A 22565-nucleotide genomic window follows, 5' to 3' on the forward strand; every position below is an offset into this window, starting at 1 on the left:
GTACAAGTAGAAGAAAGCAACTTTCACATTACATATAGACCTGTGTAGCCACAGGAAATGCAACACTTTTCATGAGTAATTCCTTGCTCCCTGCCCCTCCTTTGGTACAGCTTTGAGGAGAATATTGGAACTTTTGTTTTTAATCATGAAGGATGAGCTGAAAATACCTTTAAATATATGGTATTCTTTATGGAAGATTCTGCACAAGTGGAAACAATTTAATTCAACAGTTAATTGCTATAATGCTTAGATTACTCAGAGAAAAAACTCACTGTGAGAACTCACCCTACTGAGATGGGAAAGAATCTGCACAAAAATAGTAATGGGAAAGGTAGCATCCTAAAGGCTACAAAAACTTTTACTTCAGAAGTACTGAAATTATTGCAATAAAGCAAACTCAGAGCATTTCTCTTTCAAGTTTGATAAATGCTCATTTTACACATTCTGAAAAGGGGAATGCAAGTTTACCTGTCCGTGAGCGGCTGGGAAGGTATTCTTTTACCCAAGGATGGAAGATCCAAGGAATCTGGCTTTTTATCTATTCTGAGGCATGCCTGAATGCTGAGGAATTTAAATATGTGTACTTTGCCCTTTAAACATATCTGTTAAGAAGCAGATGGGGAAAGCATTCATTTAGTCAGATGGGAGCATTTACAGAAACCTTAGCACCGTTTTTATTGATTACCTCCAATCCTCATACAGTATGCATAACACAGCACAGCACATTCCCATCTGTACCCTTGTAGTACAGATAACTGGGCAGATTAAACAGGACTAAACACATCCATCAAGTTCAGTGGCAGGTATTGCTGCTCACCTTTCCCCAACTTAGTAAGATTTTGTTGGCTAAAGAGCATGGCGAAAACATTAAAGTGCAACAACAGTGGATTGGTTTTTAATATTATTTTCCCTGCATCTTATTTGAGAAGAGTGAAACTCATCTCAGAATATGACCAGTTGATTATTACAAAGGCATGCCCCACTTCTGGCCACATTCCCCCAGGCATATTAAAGCCAACATTGAAAAGTCATCAAGAAGAAAAAGTGCTTCCACAAATGGATTTTGGTCAAGAAGCACCTTACTCCATGGGCAGCTAGATGAATAAGTATCTCACATAAAGAATTGTTTCTACTTTAAAAATGAGAAAAGAATGTTTTAATTGAACCTGTGCTGGTGGTATCTGCATTGGATTATTGTCCAAAATTATGACTTGCAAGCGATGTAGCTTCCTGAAACACACAGGTATTTCTGTGATTTTATTACATGAGAAGTCCAGCTTGACCAAGGGAAGGTCTCCTAATTCTATTGGTGGGAAAGGGAAAAAAATCAGAAGCTCATACATCAAAAATATTGATATTGTTTAAATGAATTAACAAAGAAGCTGGAAGGGAATAGAAGCTTACCATCAGGTAGTATATGAATATTATTTCTTCTTAAATTTAATTCTCGTAATGACTGCAGCTTTCCAATTTGCTGGGGAAGGACTTGGATCTCATTACAGCTAATATCCTACATTAAGAAACAATGAGTCAGAATGTCAAATAGTGACTGAAATTTCAAAAGCATACATTGAGGAAGGTGGCTAAAGCAAATGAGTATGTTTTAAGGAATGCATGTGCTTGCATTTTGGTTACAGCATTCTTGAATTTTGCAATAGAAATGAAAAAAGGAGATATCCTAAGAACAGAGGAATTTTGCTTTTATGCAAGGCATATTTTTTAATCTTAAATACTCAAATAGATTTTTTTAAATTTAAATTTTTAGCCACCCTTCAGCATAAAGTACCAGGGTAGGTTTAAAAAAAAGGTAAAGCACCCCTGACAATTAAGTCCAGTCACAAATGACTCTGGGGTTGCAGTGCTCAGCTCGCTTTACTGGCCGAGGGAGCAGACGTTTGTCCCTGACTAACTGCAGCTACAAAAATCTGAAAGAAACTCTTGCAGATGTGGCACTGTCTGTGCTGGACCATTGTCTTGCCTTGGTAATGGACTGGATGAGAGTCAACACACTCAAGCTCAATCTTATAAGACTGAGGCACTGTTAGCAGGTGTTTTGCTAGATTGGATGGATGGGAGGTTGCCTGCTCTGGATGGGGTCGATCGGGGGTACTTCTGGATCCTTTGCTGTCTCTTGGGGTTCTGATGGCCTTGGTGGAATGGATTCCCTTCATCAGCTTTGGCTGGTGGCCCAGCTGTGCCCCTATATGTACAGGGATAGCCCAACTTCTGTTGTCTATGCTTTGGTAACCTCTAGGTTATATTACTGAAAATAATGTAGGGCTGCCCCTAAAGACAGTTTGGAAACTTCAGCTGGCACAGAATTTGGCAGCCAGGTTGCCCGCTGGGGCAAGATGATTAGAGCCTATTGCACCAATCCTGGCTTGACTGCACTGGTTGCTAATTATGTTCTGGGCCCAGTTCAAAGTGCTGATTTTTACATAAAACCCTTAAGCATATCAGGACTGCAATACCTCAAGGGCTAAAGGTAAAGGGACCCCTGACAGTTAAGTCCAGTTGCGAACTACTCTGGGGTTGTGGCACTCATCCCGCTTTACAGGCTGAGGGAGCCGGCGTTTGTCCACTCCGCAGACAGTTTTTCTGGGTCATGTGGCCAGCATGACTAAGCCGCTTCTGGCGCAACGGAACACTGGCACCAGAGCAACGCACGGAAATGCCGTTTACCTTCCCGCCGGAGCGGTACCTATTAATCTACTTGCACTTTTGGGCATGCTTTCAAACTGCTAGGTTGGCAGGAGCTGGGACCTCAACGGGAGCAATAGGAGCTCAACCCATCGTGGGGATTTGAACCACCAACCTTCCAATCCGCAAGCCCTAGGCTCAGTGGTTTAAACCACAGTGCCACACGTGTCCCCTACCAGGGTAGGTTAGAGTAATATAATTTACAATTATAAACACAGATAAATTGCTAAAATTATAAAAACTGGTAGAACTATACCATGTAATTCTGCTTACATGGCATTACACTTGTAATGTGGGAAAGAGTGAAGATAAGATGACTAGGAACAGTCATATATATGGGGCTGGGGGAAAATCTTTATTTACAATATTCCTTTTGAATCTTGATGACAAGGAGATTGTAGATTATTGACAAGTAGCAAGTGCTTCAGAGTTCAGATGATTTCCATCTTTTGAGAAATATCAAATGAGTGGGATATCAAATGAAAAAGTTCTATTCCTTAAATAAGGTAAGTCTTTTTATGGAATGAAATCTACTAATGCATCTTTAAAATGAGGACTTGAGCAGTTGCATAAAAATTAATCTGTTAGATTTTCACTATTTATTCCATCCTAGAAGTACCATATTGGCCTGAATATAAGCCTCACTTTTTTTTTCCAAATTCTGACCACGAAAAGTTAAACTGCAGCTTAAATTTGTGACCTTACAAAAATTAGCTTTTACGATATCGCTGCTGAAACAGACATGCGGTAAAACGGAACAGGTGTGAGTGCCTGTGGAATTTTAAGGGAGTGGCTTATATTCGGGTATTGTCTCCCCCCCCCCATGAATTTTAAAGGTGCAGTTTATATTCGGGTGTGGCTTATATTCGGGCCAATATAGTAAATTGCAGGATCCAGATAGCATTTCAGTCACAAAAGCTATAATTCATATTTTTGTTTCAAGCTACATATAGCACCATTTGTTTAAAATAAAGTTGAAGGAATACTCATTGCACTTCTATTCAAACAAAAGGATTGCTCTGGGATATTTAAGTATGAATGGATTAATTTAAATTTGCAACTCACTGTGGTAGGGCTTACTACTAATTGAGAATTGGCCCAAACAAAGAATTAACTATAAAGATTCAACAAAGAGAGAAACTATACCATGACACTCACCAATTCCATTATATCTCTCAATTTTCCAATTTCTTCGGGAATGGACACAAGTTTATTATTGCTGACAACCAAAACTTTAAGCGGCAGATCAAACAAGTATTTTGGCAATGTTGATAAAAGATTTCGACTAAAGAGATTAGAGAAAATATATGGTTATGTCTGGCAGCTATCACCATTCAGATACAGAGATCTACAAGCCACTTAAAACCAGCATGAATATTTGCTCAAAATTGTTACTTTAGTGAGAATCTCATTGATAGTAAAGTGGTGTGGTTTTTTTTTATTCTCTTTTTCCAATCAGTACAAACACAAAACTAAAAAGACACATACAACAAAAACAATTAATAACAATAATAACACAAATTGACAACACAAATTTAGATACAGCAATATCCCTATGCCTACTCCTTGTTTATCACCACTCTCCCCCCCCCCTCTATTTCCCACTGTTATCAGCCTTGTCACTTAGATATTTGTTCCAAATTTCTTCATATTTATCCATTCTTATTTTGCGTCAACAAGCAATTCTTTTGTATGTAGCTAATCTGTTCATATTATCAATCCATATGCTCAGTGGAATCTTTTTGCGACTCTTCCAATTCATCAAAACAAGTTTTTTTGCTTCTAATATAATGCAATACAACCACTTTTTTTGGCCCCTTGAGATCTTCCAAGTTTCCGGAATATAATTTAGAATTAAATTCGGTTCTCCTAAATAACAATTTCTTTTTATTACTTTTGCTATAAATATCCTCACCTCACTCCAGAATGGTCTGATCATCGGACAGTTAATCAACATATGTATTAAGTTCACATTTTTACTCCCCCATCTCCAGCAATTATCTGCACTTGTTATTTTCTTCTGATATAATCTTGCTGGAGTCCAGTGTACTCTAAATACTATTTTCTGTTGAATAAGTCTAAGTCTTAAATCCATATAGGCTTTTTCTATTGATTTTATACTTGTCTCCCACATATCATTTGTTATCTGTACTCCTAGCTCTTTACACCATTTTTGTCTTCCATATTCTAAATCGTATTTCTTCCTGTTAAGTAAAGTTTTATATAGTGCAAGTGTAGGATTTTTTTTGTTTTTGTTGCAGAGATTAAATCCTGTAACAGCATGCGTGTTTCCAATGCAGCTATAGCATCAGGGCCAAACTGCTTTTCCAACATATGTTTCAATTGGATATATTGCCAATGTGTTTCACTGGTTAGTCCATACTTTACTTGCAAAGTCTTATATTCCACAAATTTGTAGTTCTCATCAATTAATTGATTCAGTGTCAAAATACCTTTTATCATCCAGTTTTGCCAAATTATTCCTTGATTTCCAATTTTTAATTTTGGGTTGGACCATATTGTTAACTTCTCATGCTGATAAGGGTTATCCTTATTATTTTTATTTATGTTCATCCCCAAAAAATTTTTATATCTGTTGATGAGGTCGCTGCAATGTTGTTTTCCTTAATTAAAGGTATTATTTGGTTCATTTTCTTCTGTTTTAGACAGACAGCTAGAATTTTTGTCTGTCTTTCTCCCTGTTCCCAATTTGTTTGTCATATACATAATAAGCTGAACTCAATTTTTTGAGCTAGTACAGTGGTACCTCGGGTTACATACGCTTCAGGTTACATACGTTTCAGGTTACAGACTCCGCTAACCCAGAAATATTACCTCGGGTTAAGAACTTTGCTTCAGGATGAGAACAGAAATCATGCTCCAGTGGCATGGCAGCAGCAGGAGGCCCCATTAGCTAAAGTGGTGCTTCAGGTTAAGAACAGTTTCAGGTTAAGACCTCTGGGACGAATTAAGTACTTAACCTGAGGTACCACTGTATACTATTCAGTTCTAGTGTTTGTTGTTGTATTCTTTCATATTTAACCCTAGATGGGTTATTTGCCATATCGCCCCATAATGTTTTAAAATACTTTTTAGGTTATTTTCTTTTAATCTTTGCATCTTGACCTTGTTGGCAGAGAAAGATATTATCTTCCCTCACATATAAGCTTTGTAGCCTTCCCATTCCATCAGTCTTGATGTTAATGATTTGGAGTTATTTTTAAAATATATTTGCGTTTCTTGCATTATATATTGAATGAAGTTTTTATCATTTAGTAATGATATATTAAGATACCATCTCCTCATACCTTCCTGGGTATTGAATAGATTATATTCCAATATTACTGCTGAGTGATCAGCTATAATGGGAATATCAATGTCACATTGGCTAGTAAAGGAATGCAGTGATGCTGATGTTTTTAAAAAAAATCAAATCAATTCTGTGCTAGGTATTGTGAATTCCTGCAAAATATGTATAGGATTTTTCCCTAGGATGGTGCAGTCTCCATGAATCCACTAAATTCCAATATATCATTTAATTATTAATTGTCTCTCTAACCTTTTTCATTCTTCTTATTTATGGTGTGAGCTGCTGTTTCCATCACACATATATATTAATGGAGGAAAAAACCCTTTGCAAAATCAAGTTGCAGTTGGTAGTTGCATTTCCCACATCTATCCTCATTTGGGGGTGGGGGAGAAAAAGGGAGATCCCTCTCATGTGATGACTTCAAACACCTAAGCTAGCAACTTCATTTGGAACAGAACTTGCTACTTTCCTACTTTCTTTTCAGTTCATTACATGATATTAAAATTCACTTTCTATAAAGCCAGAGGGGACCCACTGAGTTGGTCAAAATATTGAAAGCTCAACAGTAAGGCTGAATGCTTCAGTCATTTGCTTTATTTCCTTAAAGGGAACTGGGGTTTGGGATTTTGAAAGGGAGGAATACAGAGTGATACGAATAATTGTAACAGGCTTTGTTAAGGAAGTTCCTCCAACTGGAGAATATATATTTTAAAATAAGAATACAGTCAAACCTTGGTTGTTGAATGTAATCTGTTCCGGAAGGCCGTTCGGCTTCTGAAATGTTTGACAACTGAGGCACGGCTTAGTTGCAAGAGCTTCCTGCACTCAAGCAGAAGCTGCTTCAGACTTTTGGTTTCCGAAAAACATTTGAAAACTGGAGCATTTACTTCTGGGTTTTTGGCGTTCGGGAGCCAAAACGTTCCAAAACAGAGGCGTTCAGGAGCCAAGGCTTGACCTTAGTAAGTATAGCTATAAAGGGCCATTTAAGAGCCCCACTGCATAGAATCATAGAATCATAGAGTTGGAAGAGACCACAAGGGCCATCGAGTCCAACCCCCTGCCAAGCAGGAAACACCATCAGAGCACTCCTGACATATGGTTGTCAAGCCTCTGCTTAAAGACCTCCAAAGAAGGAGACTCCGCCACACTCCTTGGCAGCAAATTCCACTGTCCAACAGCTCTTACTGTCAGGAAGTTCTTCCTAATGTTTAGGTGGAATCTTCTTTCTTGTAGTTTGGATCCATTGCTCCGTGTCCGCTTCTCTGGAGCAGCAGAAAACAACCTTTCTCCCTCCTCTATGTGACATCCTTTTATATATTTGAACATGGCTATCATATCACCCCTTAACCTCCTCTTCTCCAGGCTAAACATGCCCAGCTCCCTTAGCCATTCCTCATAAGGCATCGTTTCCAGGCCTTTGACCATTTTGGTTGCCCTCCTCTGGACACGTTCCAGTTTGTCAGTGTCCTTCTTGAACTGTGGTGCCCAGAACTGGACACAGTACTCCAGGTGAGGTCTGACCAGAGCAGAATACAGTGGCACTATTACTTCCCTATTACAGAATACAGTGGCACTATTACTTCCCTATTACAGAATACAGTGGCACTATTACTTCTCTATTACAGAATACAGTGGCACTATTACTATTACTATTACTATTACTATCACTATTACTTCTGTGATCCAAGACCAGATCACAGGTACATGAGAAAGGAAATATTAGTTGCCACTTTTAACAATACTGTAAATCAGGCATGTCCAAAGTGCGTTTTTGGAGGCCTAATCTGGCCCACCGGTTGTTTTTAATCCAGCCCCTGTGAAGAAATAATTCCTGTGGTAAAATCCTTAAAAAAGCTCAATAACTTCAATCCTAGAAAAAGGTTAACAACTTTGGTCGGCCCGTGAGGGTCAGCCCTCCACTTCATCAAATCTGGCCCTCTTTGAAAAAGGTTTGGACACCACTGCTGTAAACTATATCTGAAATGTCAGAATTAAAAGGACAATATCCACTGCAAATTAGCAGGTTCTTTTCTGCCTTGTCAAATGCATACAAAACCGGAGATTACATATGCTGCCTAAGTAATATGGTCCATTTCTGGCCTGATCTGAGCAGTTAGAAAGCCATTCCTATTAGCAATCTCAAAATATAAAGCTTTTTGTCATTTAGTTCCCTTTAATGTTTTGCTCTCTCCCCCACAATCTCTTTTTTATGAATCTGAGGTCTGTTGTGGCTTCCTATAATCTCCTCTCATGCCCAGGGGCCTCTTAGCTTTTCCTCTTCTTATGCCAATTAAGCATTTTTGTAGGTCTCCTCTGCAGCCACTTCTACAGTGGTACCTCTGGATACGAATGGGATCCATTCCGGAGCCCGATTTGCATCCAGAAGTGAACGCAACCCGTGCCTGTGTGCGTGCGGGTCGCGATTCGCCACTTCCGTGCATGCGCGTGACATCATTTTGACTGTCTGCGCATGCAGCGAAACCCAGAAATAACGTGTTCCGTTACTTCTAGGTCGTGCAACCCAAAAGTGCTCAACCTGAAGCAATTTCAACCCGAGGTATGACTGTATTTTTAAAGCTAGGACCTAACTGTTGTAGAACAAGGTACCAGGTAACAAGAGGACAGTTCTCCTACTACAACATCTGAGCTCTCTAACTATCTGACTAATTCAAATAAGTCACAAAGCTAACATGCAGAATTAGCAGGAAAGCCTCTGTCTCTCAAAGTTAAAAACTAAAAGCACAGCTGACAAGCTAACTACAGACAACAGTCAGTTTTATTAAAGAGTTTACAAAAGCAAGTTATGACAATATGTTATTTTTTAAAAGCTGGAGTAGCTGTCAGACTCACAATGCCAAAAGGCTACTTCAAATACATTTTTCTTACAGGGCTAGTCTTTGCAATGGGGGGGGGGGAATTACCCACCATGTATGTATCTATTTTGCCATGTATATGGACATGCATGCAGCAAGAGAGAAAGTTGTACATTCTTCACGCTACACTTGTGTCTAACACTCAATACTCCAACTCAAAAATAATCAAACACAACACACACAAAGAGAACACTAATGTTATTTCAGAAAACCCTGTCCTGTATCCAACTAAGTTTTACTCAGAGTAGACCTGCTGAAATTAATAGACCTAAGTGAGGCATGTGGCTACTCCAAGTATGACTAACATTGGATACAACCCATCATCAATCTCTCCTGTGTTGTAGTTGGTCCAGCAAATTTTTCACAGGCATGCAGAATGAGCAAACCTCTTTTAGCATTCCTAGAAGCTCAAACTGAAATTTAAAACTTTTACCTTTGCCTCCCAAACATCACAATCTGAAAAAAGGAATACCAGGAACAAAGTTAGACTTCCTTATGCTCTACCTTTTGACTTATTGACTGGAAAGTGGTTCTTCAGTCAACTGTCACCCACAGGAGGACGCTGATACAGTCATGAGCTAAACAGGCTACCTTGGATGACAAGCAATTACATTTAGGAAGCAAGAAAATATTACTTACCTGATATTGAGATATGTTAACATTTGCAGATTTTTTATTGCTTCAGGGATTGATTTAATGCAGTTGTGATAGAGGTTCAATGTCTCAAGTGGTGAAAACTGCAACACATCAGGAGGAATTTCAGTAAATCTGTTCTTGGAGAGATCTAAAAAAAAGAGAGGAGGAGAAAAGACATTTCCACGGCTCAGTCTTCTAGTTTACATTTGAGAGATGTGCAAGAAATGTGCTGTTCTTAAACGATGGCAAAAGCTTTAGTAGAATTGTTAGGCAATTTTATTTTGGAAATTAAAGCACAGATAGATGAAAAATCAAGCATCCACAGTCTATATAGATTAGAATCATCTTCTGCTCATTTCAAATTCTGGGGATAGAAGGGAACTCCCTTCCACCAGTATTTAGATAAATTAAGTAGGTAAGATAGGCTTTTGTGAAATGTAATATGGCACACTTCTCCTTAATTCTAAAAATATTCTCCCGCCAAGTCACTATTTTGCACTAGTAAAGTGCTCTAGTAAAGAACAAAGGAAATCCCGCAAGCCTGAAGTTTGCCTGTCCAATGCTCTTGGAGAGGAAAGAAAGGAGCCACTGTTCCCTCTCAGTAACCCATCAAGCAAAGCAACTCCAGCAAACTCTTGTTCCATCAGCAATTGATTTGTCCTAAGAAAAGGCATCCACCGCTGAAAAACTAATTTCTTCCACGAAGCATTTGGATTTGGATTAGCCACTTAATCTTTCTCCCAAACTTAAGAGCAGCCTAAGAACACACAATGGAACTCACTCCTGCAGGAGGCAGTGACAGCCACCAACTTGGATAGTGAAGCCCACAAATTATGCACATTCAGCTTTAAACACTTGGCAAAATAATAATAAATAAATAAAAAGTGAGCATAAAGGTGGGCATGGGGGGGGGGGAGAGACCTTATTCATCCGAAGATCTCAGGGCGGTTCACAGCAAATACAGTGGTGCCTCGCAAGACGAAATTAATCCGTTCCGCGAGAGTCTTCGTCTAGCGGTTTTTCCGTCTTGCGAAGCAACCCTATTAGCGGCTTAACGGATTAGCGCTATTAGCGGTTTAGCGGCTATTAAAGGCTTAAAGGCTTAGCGGATTAGCTGCTAAAAGGCTATTAAAGGCTATTAAAGGCTTAGCAGATTAGATAAAGGGGGCGAAAAGCGAAAAAAAAATCTCAAGACTTGCAAGACATTTTCGTCTTGCGAAGCAAGCCCATAGGGAAATTCGTCCTGCGAAGCAACTCAAAAACGGAAAACCCTTTCGTCTAGCGGGTTTTCCGTCTTGCGAGGCATTCGTCTTGCGGGGCACCACTGTAAAATAAAATACAAAATAAAAACACAAAATGCACAGTAAAAGCAAAGCAAACCAATAACCCCCCTCCCTTATTTAAAAGGGTGTAGAATATTAATCATCCAAAGGCCTGGTAGAAAAGGAATATTTTGTCTGGCACCTAAAGATGCATAATAAAGCCGACAGACGAGCCTTCTTGAAAAGAGTATTCCAATGGGAAGCCATTGCAGAAAACACCCGTTCTCATGTTGCCACACTCTGGAACACTTGTGGAGGAGACACGTGAAGAAGGGTATCAGATGATGATTGCAGGGCTTTGGTCAGTTCATTTGGGGAAAGACAGTCCTTGAGGTAGGGACGCCAGTGGCGCTGTGGTCTAAACCACTGAGCCTTGGGCTTGCCAATCAAAAGGTTGTGAGCTACCGTTGAGGTTCCAGCTCCTGCCAACCTAGCAGTTCGAAAGCATGCCCAAAAGTGCAAGTAGATTAATAGGTACCACTCCGGCGGGAAGGTAAACGGCGTTTCCGTGCGTTGCTCTGGTGCCAGTGTTCCGTTGCGCCAGAAGCGGCTTAGTCATGCTGGCCACATGACCCAGAAAAACTGTCTGCGGAGTGGACAAACGCCGGCTCCCTCGGCCTGTAAAGCGGGATGAGTGCCACAACCCCAGAGTAGTTCGCGACTGGACGTAACTGTCAGGGGTCCCTTTACCTTTAGCCCTTGAGGTATTGCAGTCCTGATATGCTTAAGGGTTTTATGTAAAAATCAGCACTTTGAACTGGGCCCAGAACATAATTAGCAACCAGTGCAGTCAAGCCAGGATTGGTGCAATAGGCTCTAATCATCTTGCCCCAGCGGGCAACCTGGCTGCCAAATTCTGTGCCAGCTGAAGTTTCCAAACTGTCTTTAGGGGCAGCCCTACATTATTTTCAGTAATATAACCTAGAGGTTATCAAAGCATAGACAACAGAAGTTGGGCTATCCCTGTACATATAGGGGCACAGCTGGGCCACCAGCCAAAGCTGATGAAGGGAATCCATTCCACCAAGGCCATCAGAACCCCAAGAGACAGCAAAGGATCCAGAAGTACCCCCGATCGACCCCATCCAGAGCAGGCAACCTCCCATCCATCCAATCTAGCAAAACACCTGCTAACAGTGCCTCAGTCTTATAAGATTGAGCTTGAGTGTGTTGACTCTCATCCAGTCCATTACCAAGGCAAGACAATGGTCCAGCACAGACAGTGCCACATCTGCAAGAGTTTCTTTCAGATTTTTGTAGCTGCAGTTAGTCAGGGACCTGCCCTACCAGGCCAAGTGGAAAAGGCCTTTCAAGCAGGGAACAGGTCCTCCACTTGGCATTGAACCCAATGTGTTTTGACTACATGCAATTTTGGGTTTCGGTGCAATCCCAGGAACAATCCCATCTATGTTGCAGGCTTACAGTACTCTGTTTCTATGGTCAGAAGCAGTTATGCTTCTGAATACCAACTGCTGGAAACCACAGGAGGGGGAGTGCTTTTATACTTGAGTCCTGCTTGTGGGTTTCATACAAGCATCTGGATGGCCACTGTGAGAATAGGATGCTGAACTAGTTGACCTGATCCACTAAGTACAATTTTTGTTCTTGTATTTATAATCACATTAGGGAAAGGGACATAGCTCAGTGGTAGAGCATCTGTTTTGCATACAGAAGGTCCGAGGTTCAATCCCTGACATCTCCAGGTAGGTGGAAAGATGCTGCCAGTCAATGTAGACAACACTAAACCAGTGTTCAAAATTCGCCAGGTGCCAGACACATTTTGCACATGGCTATCAGCCAGTTGTGACCAAGTGAAGATGCCTAGGCACCAGGATGGAGCCTGAAGACTCCACCATCTGGAAGTGCATGCCTGGAGATCCTTGGATCTTGACTGCTTTCACACACTAGCAACACATCCTGTAATTCCATCCATTATATTTTATCTGCACAATCAGAACAAATGTTAGGAACCCAAAGGTCATATTGAAAAATACAACTATTGAACCATCTGGTCCAAAAATGACAACTAGACATTCTGTTTTGGCAACTGTGACCCTGGTTTAAGGAACCATTTGGGGTCTGGCTTATATATCGGAGTTTCAAACGGTGAACTAAACTAGATGGACCATTTGTCTTGTTCAGTATAAGGCAACTTGTTGTGTTCATATTTGTTACAAGTGCTGCTCTACCACCATCATGACCAATTCTCCTTATCCTCCCTCCTCCACAACTGTTGCTTGAGGCTAAGGCAAGCACCTAAATCTTATTTGAACATGATATTCTGTAAAGAACAGTGTACACTGATGTATACAGATACATAATACTCGGCATGAAGAAGATATTCTGCAAAAACTGTTGGAATAAAATGTATGAGAGATGCACGTGAGAACAAAACTAGGCTATGAAATGCCCACATTATCTATGGAAAACTCAGCTGTGCATATCTTTAAAATGATTCTTTGTAGATAGTTCCTCTGTGTCTCTTCTGGTTTAATAGTTCTTTTCAAAGGGTGGGAGAAAGCATCAGCAAGAACTATGGGATCAAGTATTGCTGCATACTAACTTTTACATGTGAAATAAATAAGAAATACTTCTTTGACTTCATCCCTTTGTGTTCTCCAATGTCACATAACCTCAAAAGCTTGATTAATAATTATTAAAGCCACAGTGTTTCCTTCCTTGTCTATAGACTACAGACATCATTCTATTCTGCCAGAAACACGGAAGTGAGAACAGATAAGTACTCTCCTGTTTCACACAGAAAAATCACAGCTTTGTACAGAATCAGAAAAGTCATTTGCCTGAGGCTATATAGGAAGACACCTTGGAGTGTAAATTCAAAGAAAAATATTTTTGCAATAAGTCTAGTATTTTACCATCAAATATGATAAACCTTTTCACTAACAATCTCAAAGATTTATAGGGTAACTTTCTCCAGGATAGCTAGGTATGGTGTTGTTGTTTTTAACAACACTGTATTTTAAATAGTCATAACTAGCCGTGCAAATAAGCCCAACTAGCTTTCAAGAATGTCACATTGCCTGCAGGAGGGTGGCTGGGGAGGGATGGAAAATCCTGTTCCACCTGCCTATTTCGTTTTTATTCTATCAGCCCACTTGGCCTCCATGCTGGGTGGGAAGAGGATTGATGGAGCATTCTACCTTCTACCACCCCCCAGCGCCCTCTAGCGTGCACACAATTATTTTATGTCAGCCCACTCAGTTACCTGCATGCAATTATTTATTTTATTTGCATATTTATAAACTACTTCATATCAGTTACCAAGTGCTGTACAATAAAATAAAATATACAAAATTTCTAGTGCGTACTAAGTACACCTCTGAGGAAAGCAGTACCCTGGCTTTGCGTCATCTGAGCTCAGTTGCCATGCATGGACAGATGGCACAAGGTGGTGTCTTTGATCCCTTGTCACTAATGGCTGCCAGGCCAGCGCTTAAATTTAAGCTAGTCATAGTCAAGAAAACAAATCAGCTGCAGTGCAAAGTATAAAATCATAGCAGCAGGATAGAGAGGTTAAAACTTCCCAGAGAATAGCTGATGCCAAAAATACCTTCTCTGGAAAGGGAGCCATAACCAGAAAGGCCCTTTTCTTTTATTTGCCACTTTAGCAGGTTCATGTGGCAGACACTCCTCCATGTACTACGGATGGAAATGCTTTTATAATGCTAGAGGTCACAGGAGTGGGTAGCCACATTCAATTATTTTCTTCTATCCTCCCTGTTCTTCCCCAACCTTTATTCGTACCATGTGTATTTGAAACCATGTGTATCGTAAACCATGATGATAAAATTGTCAACTACCTGCAAGACAAAAATTACTAAATGCATTGTGTGTGTGTTTCCTACCATTCACACATTAGCAACAGCAACGTATGTAAAAACACTTCACAATGTATCGTTAAGAACTTTAGCCTAAAAATTCTATATACCGTATTTTTCACTCTATAAGACGCACTTTTTCCCTCCTAAAAAGTAAGGGGAAATGTGTGTGCGTCTTATGGAGCGAGTGCAGGCTGAGCGGCTATCCCAGAAGCCAGAGCAGTGAGAGGGATCGCTGCGCAGTGCTCCCTCTTGCTGTTCTAGCTTCTGGCTTAGCCCCTCAGTCCCTTCCCCCACCTCCCAGAAAAGCTCCCTTTAAAGAGCACGCGGAGTGTGTATGCAGCTCTTGGGGGCTTTTCCCCAAGGAGGGAGAAGGGACTGACGGGTTGCCCTTCTCCCTTCTTGGGGAAAATCCTGCAAGTGCCGCATGCATATAGGCTCTGTTCAGTGCTCCCTTTAAAGAATGTTTTTTTCCTTGCATCCCCCCTCTAAAAACTAGGTGTGTCTTATGGAGTGAAAAATACGGTGCACTGACAGCCAAAGCCACTCCACTGGCAGATCAACTTGGAGCCTGGTCAGCACATTTCTTTAAATATCTGTCAGAAATATCTGTCAGACCACAAGACATGTGTGTGTATGTGTGTTCCTAAAGTGGAATAGGGAAACTGCAAAACTGCAGTTTTGTGTATTTGCGCATGTGTGCGCCCACCCCTCTTCGCTGTGGAAGGTGATAACCAGATACCCATGAATTCAGGTTTTCTTCCAAAGTGGGCATCTAAACAACTACGTCAAATATAGCTACAGTGGTGCCCCGCAAGACGAATGCCTCGCAAGACGGAAAACTCGCTAGACGAAAGGGTTTTCCGTTTTTTGAGCTGCTTCGCAAGACGAATTTCCCTATGGGCTTGCTTTGCAAGACGAAAAACGAAAACGTCTTGCAAGTTTGTTTCCTTTTTCTTAACACCGTTAATACAGTTGCAACTTGACTTCGAGGAGCAACTCATAGAACGCGGTGTGGTAGTTAAACTTTTAAAAAATTGGGGGGGGTTTGGATTTTGGGTTGGGGTGTTTGGAATTCAAGGACTTGGTGTTGGGGAGGGGTTTGCAAGAATCTGGAAGCTTGTGTTTTTTTTTTCTGCATTTTTATGATTTTCTGTGACCATTGGGCCACTCTGCTGTTTTTAAAAAAAAATTCTGGATTTTAATTTCTGTGTGGTGGGTGGCTGGGGGAACAGTTGAGGAGGGGGTTCTTCAGCAAGAAGCAAAGAGTGGAAGAGGAACCTTCTTCGAGTTGTCCCCCAGAGTCTTAGAAAATGTACTGTACACTTTGTTGATTTTTAAATGTTTTTCTGTCATGTTTAGAAACTTAATTTATTGTTAATTCAATTTTTGAAATGCTCTTTACAGTATGTGTGACTTTAAAGAGCACTTAATAAACTCTTGTTGTACCAAATTTGGCTTTGTTTGGACTTTTTTTGACCATAGGAACGCATTAATTGAATTTCAATGCATTCCTATGGGATTTCGTGCTTCGCAAGACGAAAAATTCGCTAGACGAAAAACTCGCGGAACGAATTAATTTCGTCTTGCGAGGCACAACTGTAACAGAAATTCTCAGGCACCTTTAATTTAATTTGTCAATACAGTCATACTTTGGGTTAAATATGCTTCTGGTTGAGCGCTTTCGGGGTTGTGCTCTGCGGTGACCCATAAGTAACAGAATGCGTTACTTCTGGGTTTCGCCGCTCGCGCATGCGCAGACGGTCATGCATGGAAGAGGCGAATCACAACCTGCGCACGCGCGGGTTACGTTCGCTTCAGGATGCGAATGGGGATTCGGAACAGATCCTGTTCGTATCCAGAGGTACCACTGTATTAGCTGAATTGGCAACAAAACTGCAAATGGGTGTCAAATAACTGGATAGGTGTGGAGGGAAATGGTCCAAACTTCATATATGGAAGCTGATGGGATCTGAACAGGCAAGTGACTTACAGCAGTACCTCTGGTTACAAACTTAATTCGTTCTGGAGGTCCGTTCTTAACCTGAGGTGCCACTTTAGCTAATGGAGCCTCTTCCACTGCAGCTGCGCCGCCGCCGCCCAATTTCTGTTCTCATCCTGAAGCAAAGTTCTTAACCGGAAGTACTATTTATGGGTTAGCAGAGTCTGTAACCTGACACGTCTGTAACCTGAGGTACCACTGTATTAGGCAAGATCTTGTGGGTGTAGTGGATCAAAGTAATAAATTCCATATGAGAGGATTGTGCAAAGGCAAATTCCTTACTAGGGATTATTACAAAGTTGCAGTCAGAACTGCCCACATCTGTACGCCTTTGTATCAGTCTATTGGTCATTTTGGAGTACTGTGTACCACTTTGGTCACTGCATTTCTAAAGAAAAGAGAAACCAAAATTATCAAAGGGTTAGGAGCAATTGGGGTCTTTACTAAGGTGGCTGGGGAAACATACCATAATTGGGGGACTTATAAAAGTATGCATGAACGAAATAAATACCCGCCCCTACATCTCTTATAACCCTATGTTCCTGGTTACTCAATAAAATTGGATAGGGAGTATTTTCAGACCATACAACAGATGCAGAACAGACAAAAGAAAGTACTTCAGAGGGCAGAATTTATGGAATTTTCACTGTCACACACATTGTGGAGATCACCACCGGCTCAGATCACTTTAAAGAGGGGTTAGACAAATTAATTGGTCTTATAATGAGCCACAATGGCAAAATGGATCTTGGATGTCCAGGCACAGCATGACACCAAATTCCAGCTGCTGCATAAAAGCCAATGAAGGAGGTCTGGTCTCTTTCACCCCTTGTTTGGAAGCTCCAAAAAGCATCTGTGAAGTCTGTTGGGGACAAAATGCTGAGCTAAATCAGCCTATGGTCTAATCCAGCAGGTCTCTTCTTATGCTCTTCACAGTTAAAAATCCCATGTTTGTAATAAAAACACTGCATGTGGCGGGGTAGGGGTGGGGTTTGCAACACAGCTAACCCATACTGTGCCAGACACGGGATTATAACTAAGATGGTGTAAAGGTCATTTAGACACAATGAAAGGCCTAAAAGATGAGATCATAGTAATCAATCTGCATTGCAGGAAGCCACACACTAATTACTTTCTGCCCTGAATGTTAAACCTCTTAATAAAATAGTAGAGTTAGCGCACTGACACCATACAAATTTTGCATAAATTATCCCAAACATTTCCAAATACCTACTACTGTAATGAGGCACACTGGCTATTATTAACCTATCTACAAATATGCATGTCTTTGTTCTTCAGGTGAACTATGCAACTACCTCCAGCATACAAATAATGATAGTTTGCTTACAGCATGTGCATGTTGCAAAGAAGGTCAGAAGAGCAACTGGGTAGTAGGGGTGTGGAACTCTACAAAGTAGTTATCCAGTTAATCTAGCACTCTTCAGGAGTTCCTCAGGAATGCAGGCGTCTTTTCTCATGCTACACAGCCCATGTGTGTCATGAAAGCATTACATGTGTGTAAGTAGGTAACTGTTTTGTTTAATGAGACAGATACAGCTGGCTTAGGAAAACACCAACCCAAATGCTATCGTCTATTCACTTGTCCCAAACCCCTTGATGGTGCTTCTTAATCTGATCTTCCCCCTTAAATCCAGACTCAGCAAAAGTCTCTTCAAAGCCACAATCCTTTCCGCTCTCAGGGATCCCCAGTAGCAATAATCAAGTTACTTCAAAGCAGCATGGATGTGATTTAAATCAAATCAATTTAAATCATGATTTAAATCCCTAGTCAGTAAGACTTGATTTAAATCCCTAGTCAGTAAGACTTGATTTAAATCTTTCTTTCTTTTTTACATTCGTGCTGGTATAATCTTAATATTTACAACCAGAGGATGGTTTCATTTTTGGAATAATAAATTTTCAGAGTAGCTTTTACAGTTATATCAAAAATTACTGATTTGGTCATACTATTAGAAATACCGTACATAGGCAGATAATTATGAAATGATTGTGAAGTTTAATAAGTTAACTCTTTATATTTGGGCAACTTTTCTGCTGTACTTTATTTGAAGGAAAAAAGTAATAATTTCCTTAATAACAATTTAAACAATTTATTTAACTAAAGCAATAACATTAGAGCATACGTATCCATGTTCATTAACTGATGTGGTTAAACGTGTGTGTTTTTTAGTTTTAGTACACATGAAAAACAAATCCTTATTTCCTGATGAATAGCCTTTGGACTATGATGTAGCTTAAATAAAAAACTATCTTTAGAAAGATTTTTCCTCCAAAAGCATTTTATTTTAAAAATCTGATTTAAATCAAAAAAATCTGATTTATATATAAAAAAATCCAATTTTTAAAAAATAAAAATAAAAAATCATTGATTTTTATCTACCCTACTTCAAAGCCTTGGAGGTCCACCATCTCAGTGCTGTCTGAAGGCCAGTGCTCAAGCATATAAATTTTGCATCCCTCATTACAGGGGCAACCTCCCAACTGTATGCTTGAACAACGCTCAAAGTCGCCTCATGTGCACAGGAACACTAGCACCAATTTAGGACTGCATTCATTAATACAACCATGAAGCAGTACTTCCAAATGTGTGCATGTCTTCCCGTTTCCTCAATAAAACATATCCATGATGATAGATTGGGCAAGAGATGTAGGACATAACATAATGTTTGAGGATTGGGAAAGATTGTAGAAGAAAGGGGTCAAGTTGACTGCATGTACAATGTTAAAGGAAAACATAATGAAAATGATGTATAGATGGTATCTGACCCCTGTTAAATTAGCAAAGATTTATCATAACTGTGATAATCTATGTTGGAAATGTAAAGAAAAAGAAGGTACCTTCTATCATATGTGGTGGACCTGCCCCAAGGTGAAAGACTTCTGGTAAAAGATTTATAATGAATTGAAAAAAATGTTGAAATATACATTTATAAAGAAACCAGAGGCCTTTCTCCTTGGAATAACAGGTTTGGAATTGCTCAAGAAAGATGTTAAATTATTTTTGTATGCCACAACTGCTGCTCGAATCTTATTAGCTAAGAAGTGGAAAACACAAGAAGTATCAACAGTGGAAGAATGGCAGATGAAGATGATGGATCTTTCAGAGCTAGCCAACATGACTGGAAGAGTCCGTGACCAGAAGCAGGAGGAGTACCAGGAAAAATGTACGAAATTTAATGATTATTTAGTTAAATATGTTAAGTTAAACTAATTGGAAAAAGCTTGCAATTACCAGATAGACTTAGGATTTAAATATGTAAACATGATGAATTAATATGTTTAATGCTGAATTGGAAAGAAAGAAAGATGTTAAGTGATTAAGTTAATTTTATAAGAATACTGATTTGGAAAACCGTTAAAATGATATGCATTGAAATTTAACCAGGGGGATACGAGGAAGTCACTTAACAATGTTAATAAGATTAGTTTTAATAAGGTTATGATTTATGTTTGTTTGTTTATAATTTTGTGAAAATCAATAAAAAATTTGAAATAAAATAAAATAAAACACATCCATGGAACAATCCATGGTTTGGAGTTTCAGAGCATGAACACACACACACACACACACACACACACACAAATTATGTCAAAATATGCTGCTTGCTTATCACTCAAACTGAAAAGTTCCACTGTATATCTTTCCAAGTTGTCAAAGCCACAGATCAGGATTGGGCCGCTAAAGAAATCCATTCAAACTGAAGGAAGAAAAGATATTGCTGCATTTAAGGTGGTCATCATAGATGTCCACTAAGGAGTATCCTGCTTTGCATATTGACCTACAGACCATATTCTTTTCGATACTAATCCTATCTTTCAGTTATTAAAAAACTTGCAATATGCTGAACATAGTGTAAATTCCAAGGAAGTCATCAAAGAGGAGTTTCTGTTCTTAAGCAGGTAGTTATGCCCTGCTGAATTCCATTTCTTGTAAAGCTTGGCTATTTGTCAAGTGATGATTAGCTTAGCCTAGAAATATGATCTGGCAATCTTTATCAGAGTTTATATACTGCTCTAGCAAAGACTTGTTATGATGTAAAGCAAGTTTGCTATTCAGTTGCAGGGGAAAGGCAGAGGGGTGAGTTGAGGTGAAGTTTTACCCTTCCGGAAGAATCAATATGGTACTTTTTTATTCATTTTAGATAAAGTCTTTTGAGGCTGCTACAGAAAAACAGTGCCACACACAGTTTGCTTACCTTGAGTCCATTTCTTTGCTCTTTAATGAGGGTTAAAAAGAACGCTCAAGAAAGAATCTTAAGTCACTAGTGGGTCTGGCAACACATAAACCCTATTGAAGACTGCGCAGAAGATTGGTTATCCACAATAAGGGATGAGAGGCATGTACCTATCATTCCCCGAATCTGATATTTTAATGGTAAACAAATATAACTTGGTTCCAAACGAAGGGTAACAAGTCCTATTGAAAAGCTTCTATAGTATGAAGGGGTTGAAGTTTTTTCTGTTGTGAACCATCCCAGGATCGTCAGATGAAAGATGTTATGTTATACTACTACTACTACTACTAATAATAATAATAATAATAATAAAGTAGCTATACATTATAGTATGCCTGGCATTCATGGCTTCCTCATACTGCTGGAAGAAAGAGGAAGTTTTGGGCACAATTGTATAGTCTTTAGGAGAGCATCCTAGCAGTGTTCGAAATTCCTCAAGCGCCAGGTGTGTTTTGCAACTGGTGCAAGTCCAATTGTGACATGAAGATCTCTGGGTGCCAGGTTGGCAACTGACATCCCATCTGGCAGGCCCCTCCAGCTTTCTTAAGCAGGTAAGCAGAAGGGCTTATTTATAGCATTTACATCCCACCTATTCATCCAAGAAGTACAAGTTCACCCCGCTCCTTGGTTAAACCCTACAATGACCCTGTGAGGTTAAGATGCTGCGACTGGCCTAAGGTCAGCCAGTGAGCTTTATGACTGCATGGGGATTTGAACCCTAATCTCCGAGGTCTAAATCCAACACTCTAACAACTGCACCACATTGGGTACCTAGAGTACTTCTGCTATGGGGCAGCCATATAAATTTAGTAGGTAAATAAATAAATACGGAGAAAGCAAAATGTCACTTAGAGAAGGATCTGAAATATTCTCCTTGAAGCCTGAATTTGTTTTATTCTGGATTTTTTAATTTGATGTTTTTATGTGTTGTAAACTGCCTTGAGATTTTTTTTCTCACTTTAAAATATAAAGCAGTATAGGAATGAAATTAATTATAGTAAGAAATTTCACTGGCGACTGTAACCCAGGTTTAAGGTGCTGTTTGGCAATAGATATATGAATGATTTTCTAACACTCCACCATAGGAGCCATGGGATACTACAGATCTCACCCTCTTCAGGTAGAGAAGGGGATGCCCTTGGAAACTCATTTCCTGCCAACATGGAATGAACCATTGCTGGTGCTTCCCGGCATTTAGAGCTCCAATGGTGGAAAGGGCAAAAATGGGCCATTTAGGATTGGGGTTCCAAATCCCCCTCATTCTCTCAAAATAGTCCTAGAATGTTGGGGAAGTATGTTGGCCCTGAGATCAACATACAGATTTTCCTCCTCATTAGCCCCAACAAGAATAAAATCTATTTAAAACAAAGAAAGAAACAGGGGAAGAATAAAAATTCCCTCCCCACAACTTCCACCTTGGTGGCAAGAGCCCGACAAGGTTCTGGATTTGGTGGTTCATCCACCTCCCACCCTCATCCCTGCTCTGGCTGGCTGGTTGTTTTTTCCTGCCGGTGCTGCAGTAGATTCTCATGGCATTTGGTGAACACTATGTTTGGGTCAAGAGGGCACTTTCAAACACAGACATTCTTGTAGCGGGAAGTACACAACTAAATCTGAGGCTTCTTGT

At 39.9% G+C, this 22565-nt stretch overlaps 1 protein-coding gene across 4 annotated transcripts in view; it reads right to left on the reverse strand.

Annotated features, from left to right (window-relative positions):
• The window catches only part of LRCH2 (leucine rich repeats and calponin homology domain containing 2), a 60306-nt gene that overhangs the window by 27182 nt on the left and 10559 nt on the right, over positions 1 to 22565 (reverse strand). For all 4 annotated transcript variants that reach the window (XM_080990334.1, XM_080990333.1, XM_080990336.1 and 1 more), the window contains exons 2-6: positions 9523 to 9667; positions 3859 to 3985; positions 1405 to 1510; positions 1167 to 1303; positions 469 to 602 (exon numbers count right to left, since the gene is read on the reverse strand). In XM_080990334.1, the coding sequence (XP_080846460.1) occupies positions 469 to 602; positions 1167 to 1303; positions 1405 to 1510; positions 3859 to 3985; positions 9523 to 9667 (649 nt within the window). The remainder of the gene's footprint in view (positions 1 to 468; positions 603 to 1166; positions 1304 to 1404; positions 1511 to 3858; positions 3986 to 9522; positions 9668 to 22565) is intronic.

The sequence above is a fragment of the Podarcis pityusensis genome (genome assembly GCF_964106645.2).
Source record: "Podarcis pityusensis genome assembly, chromosome: Z".
NCBI classification, from domain to species: Eukaryota; Metazoa; Chordata; class Lepidosauria; order Squamata; family Lacertidae; genus Podarcis; species Podarcis pityusensis.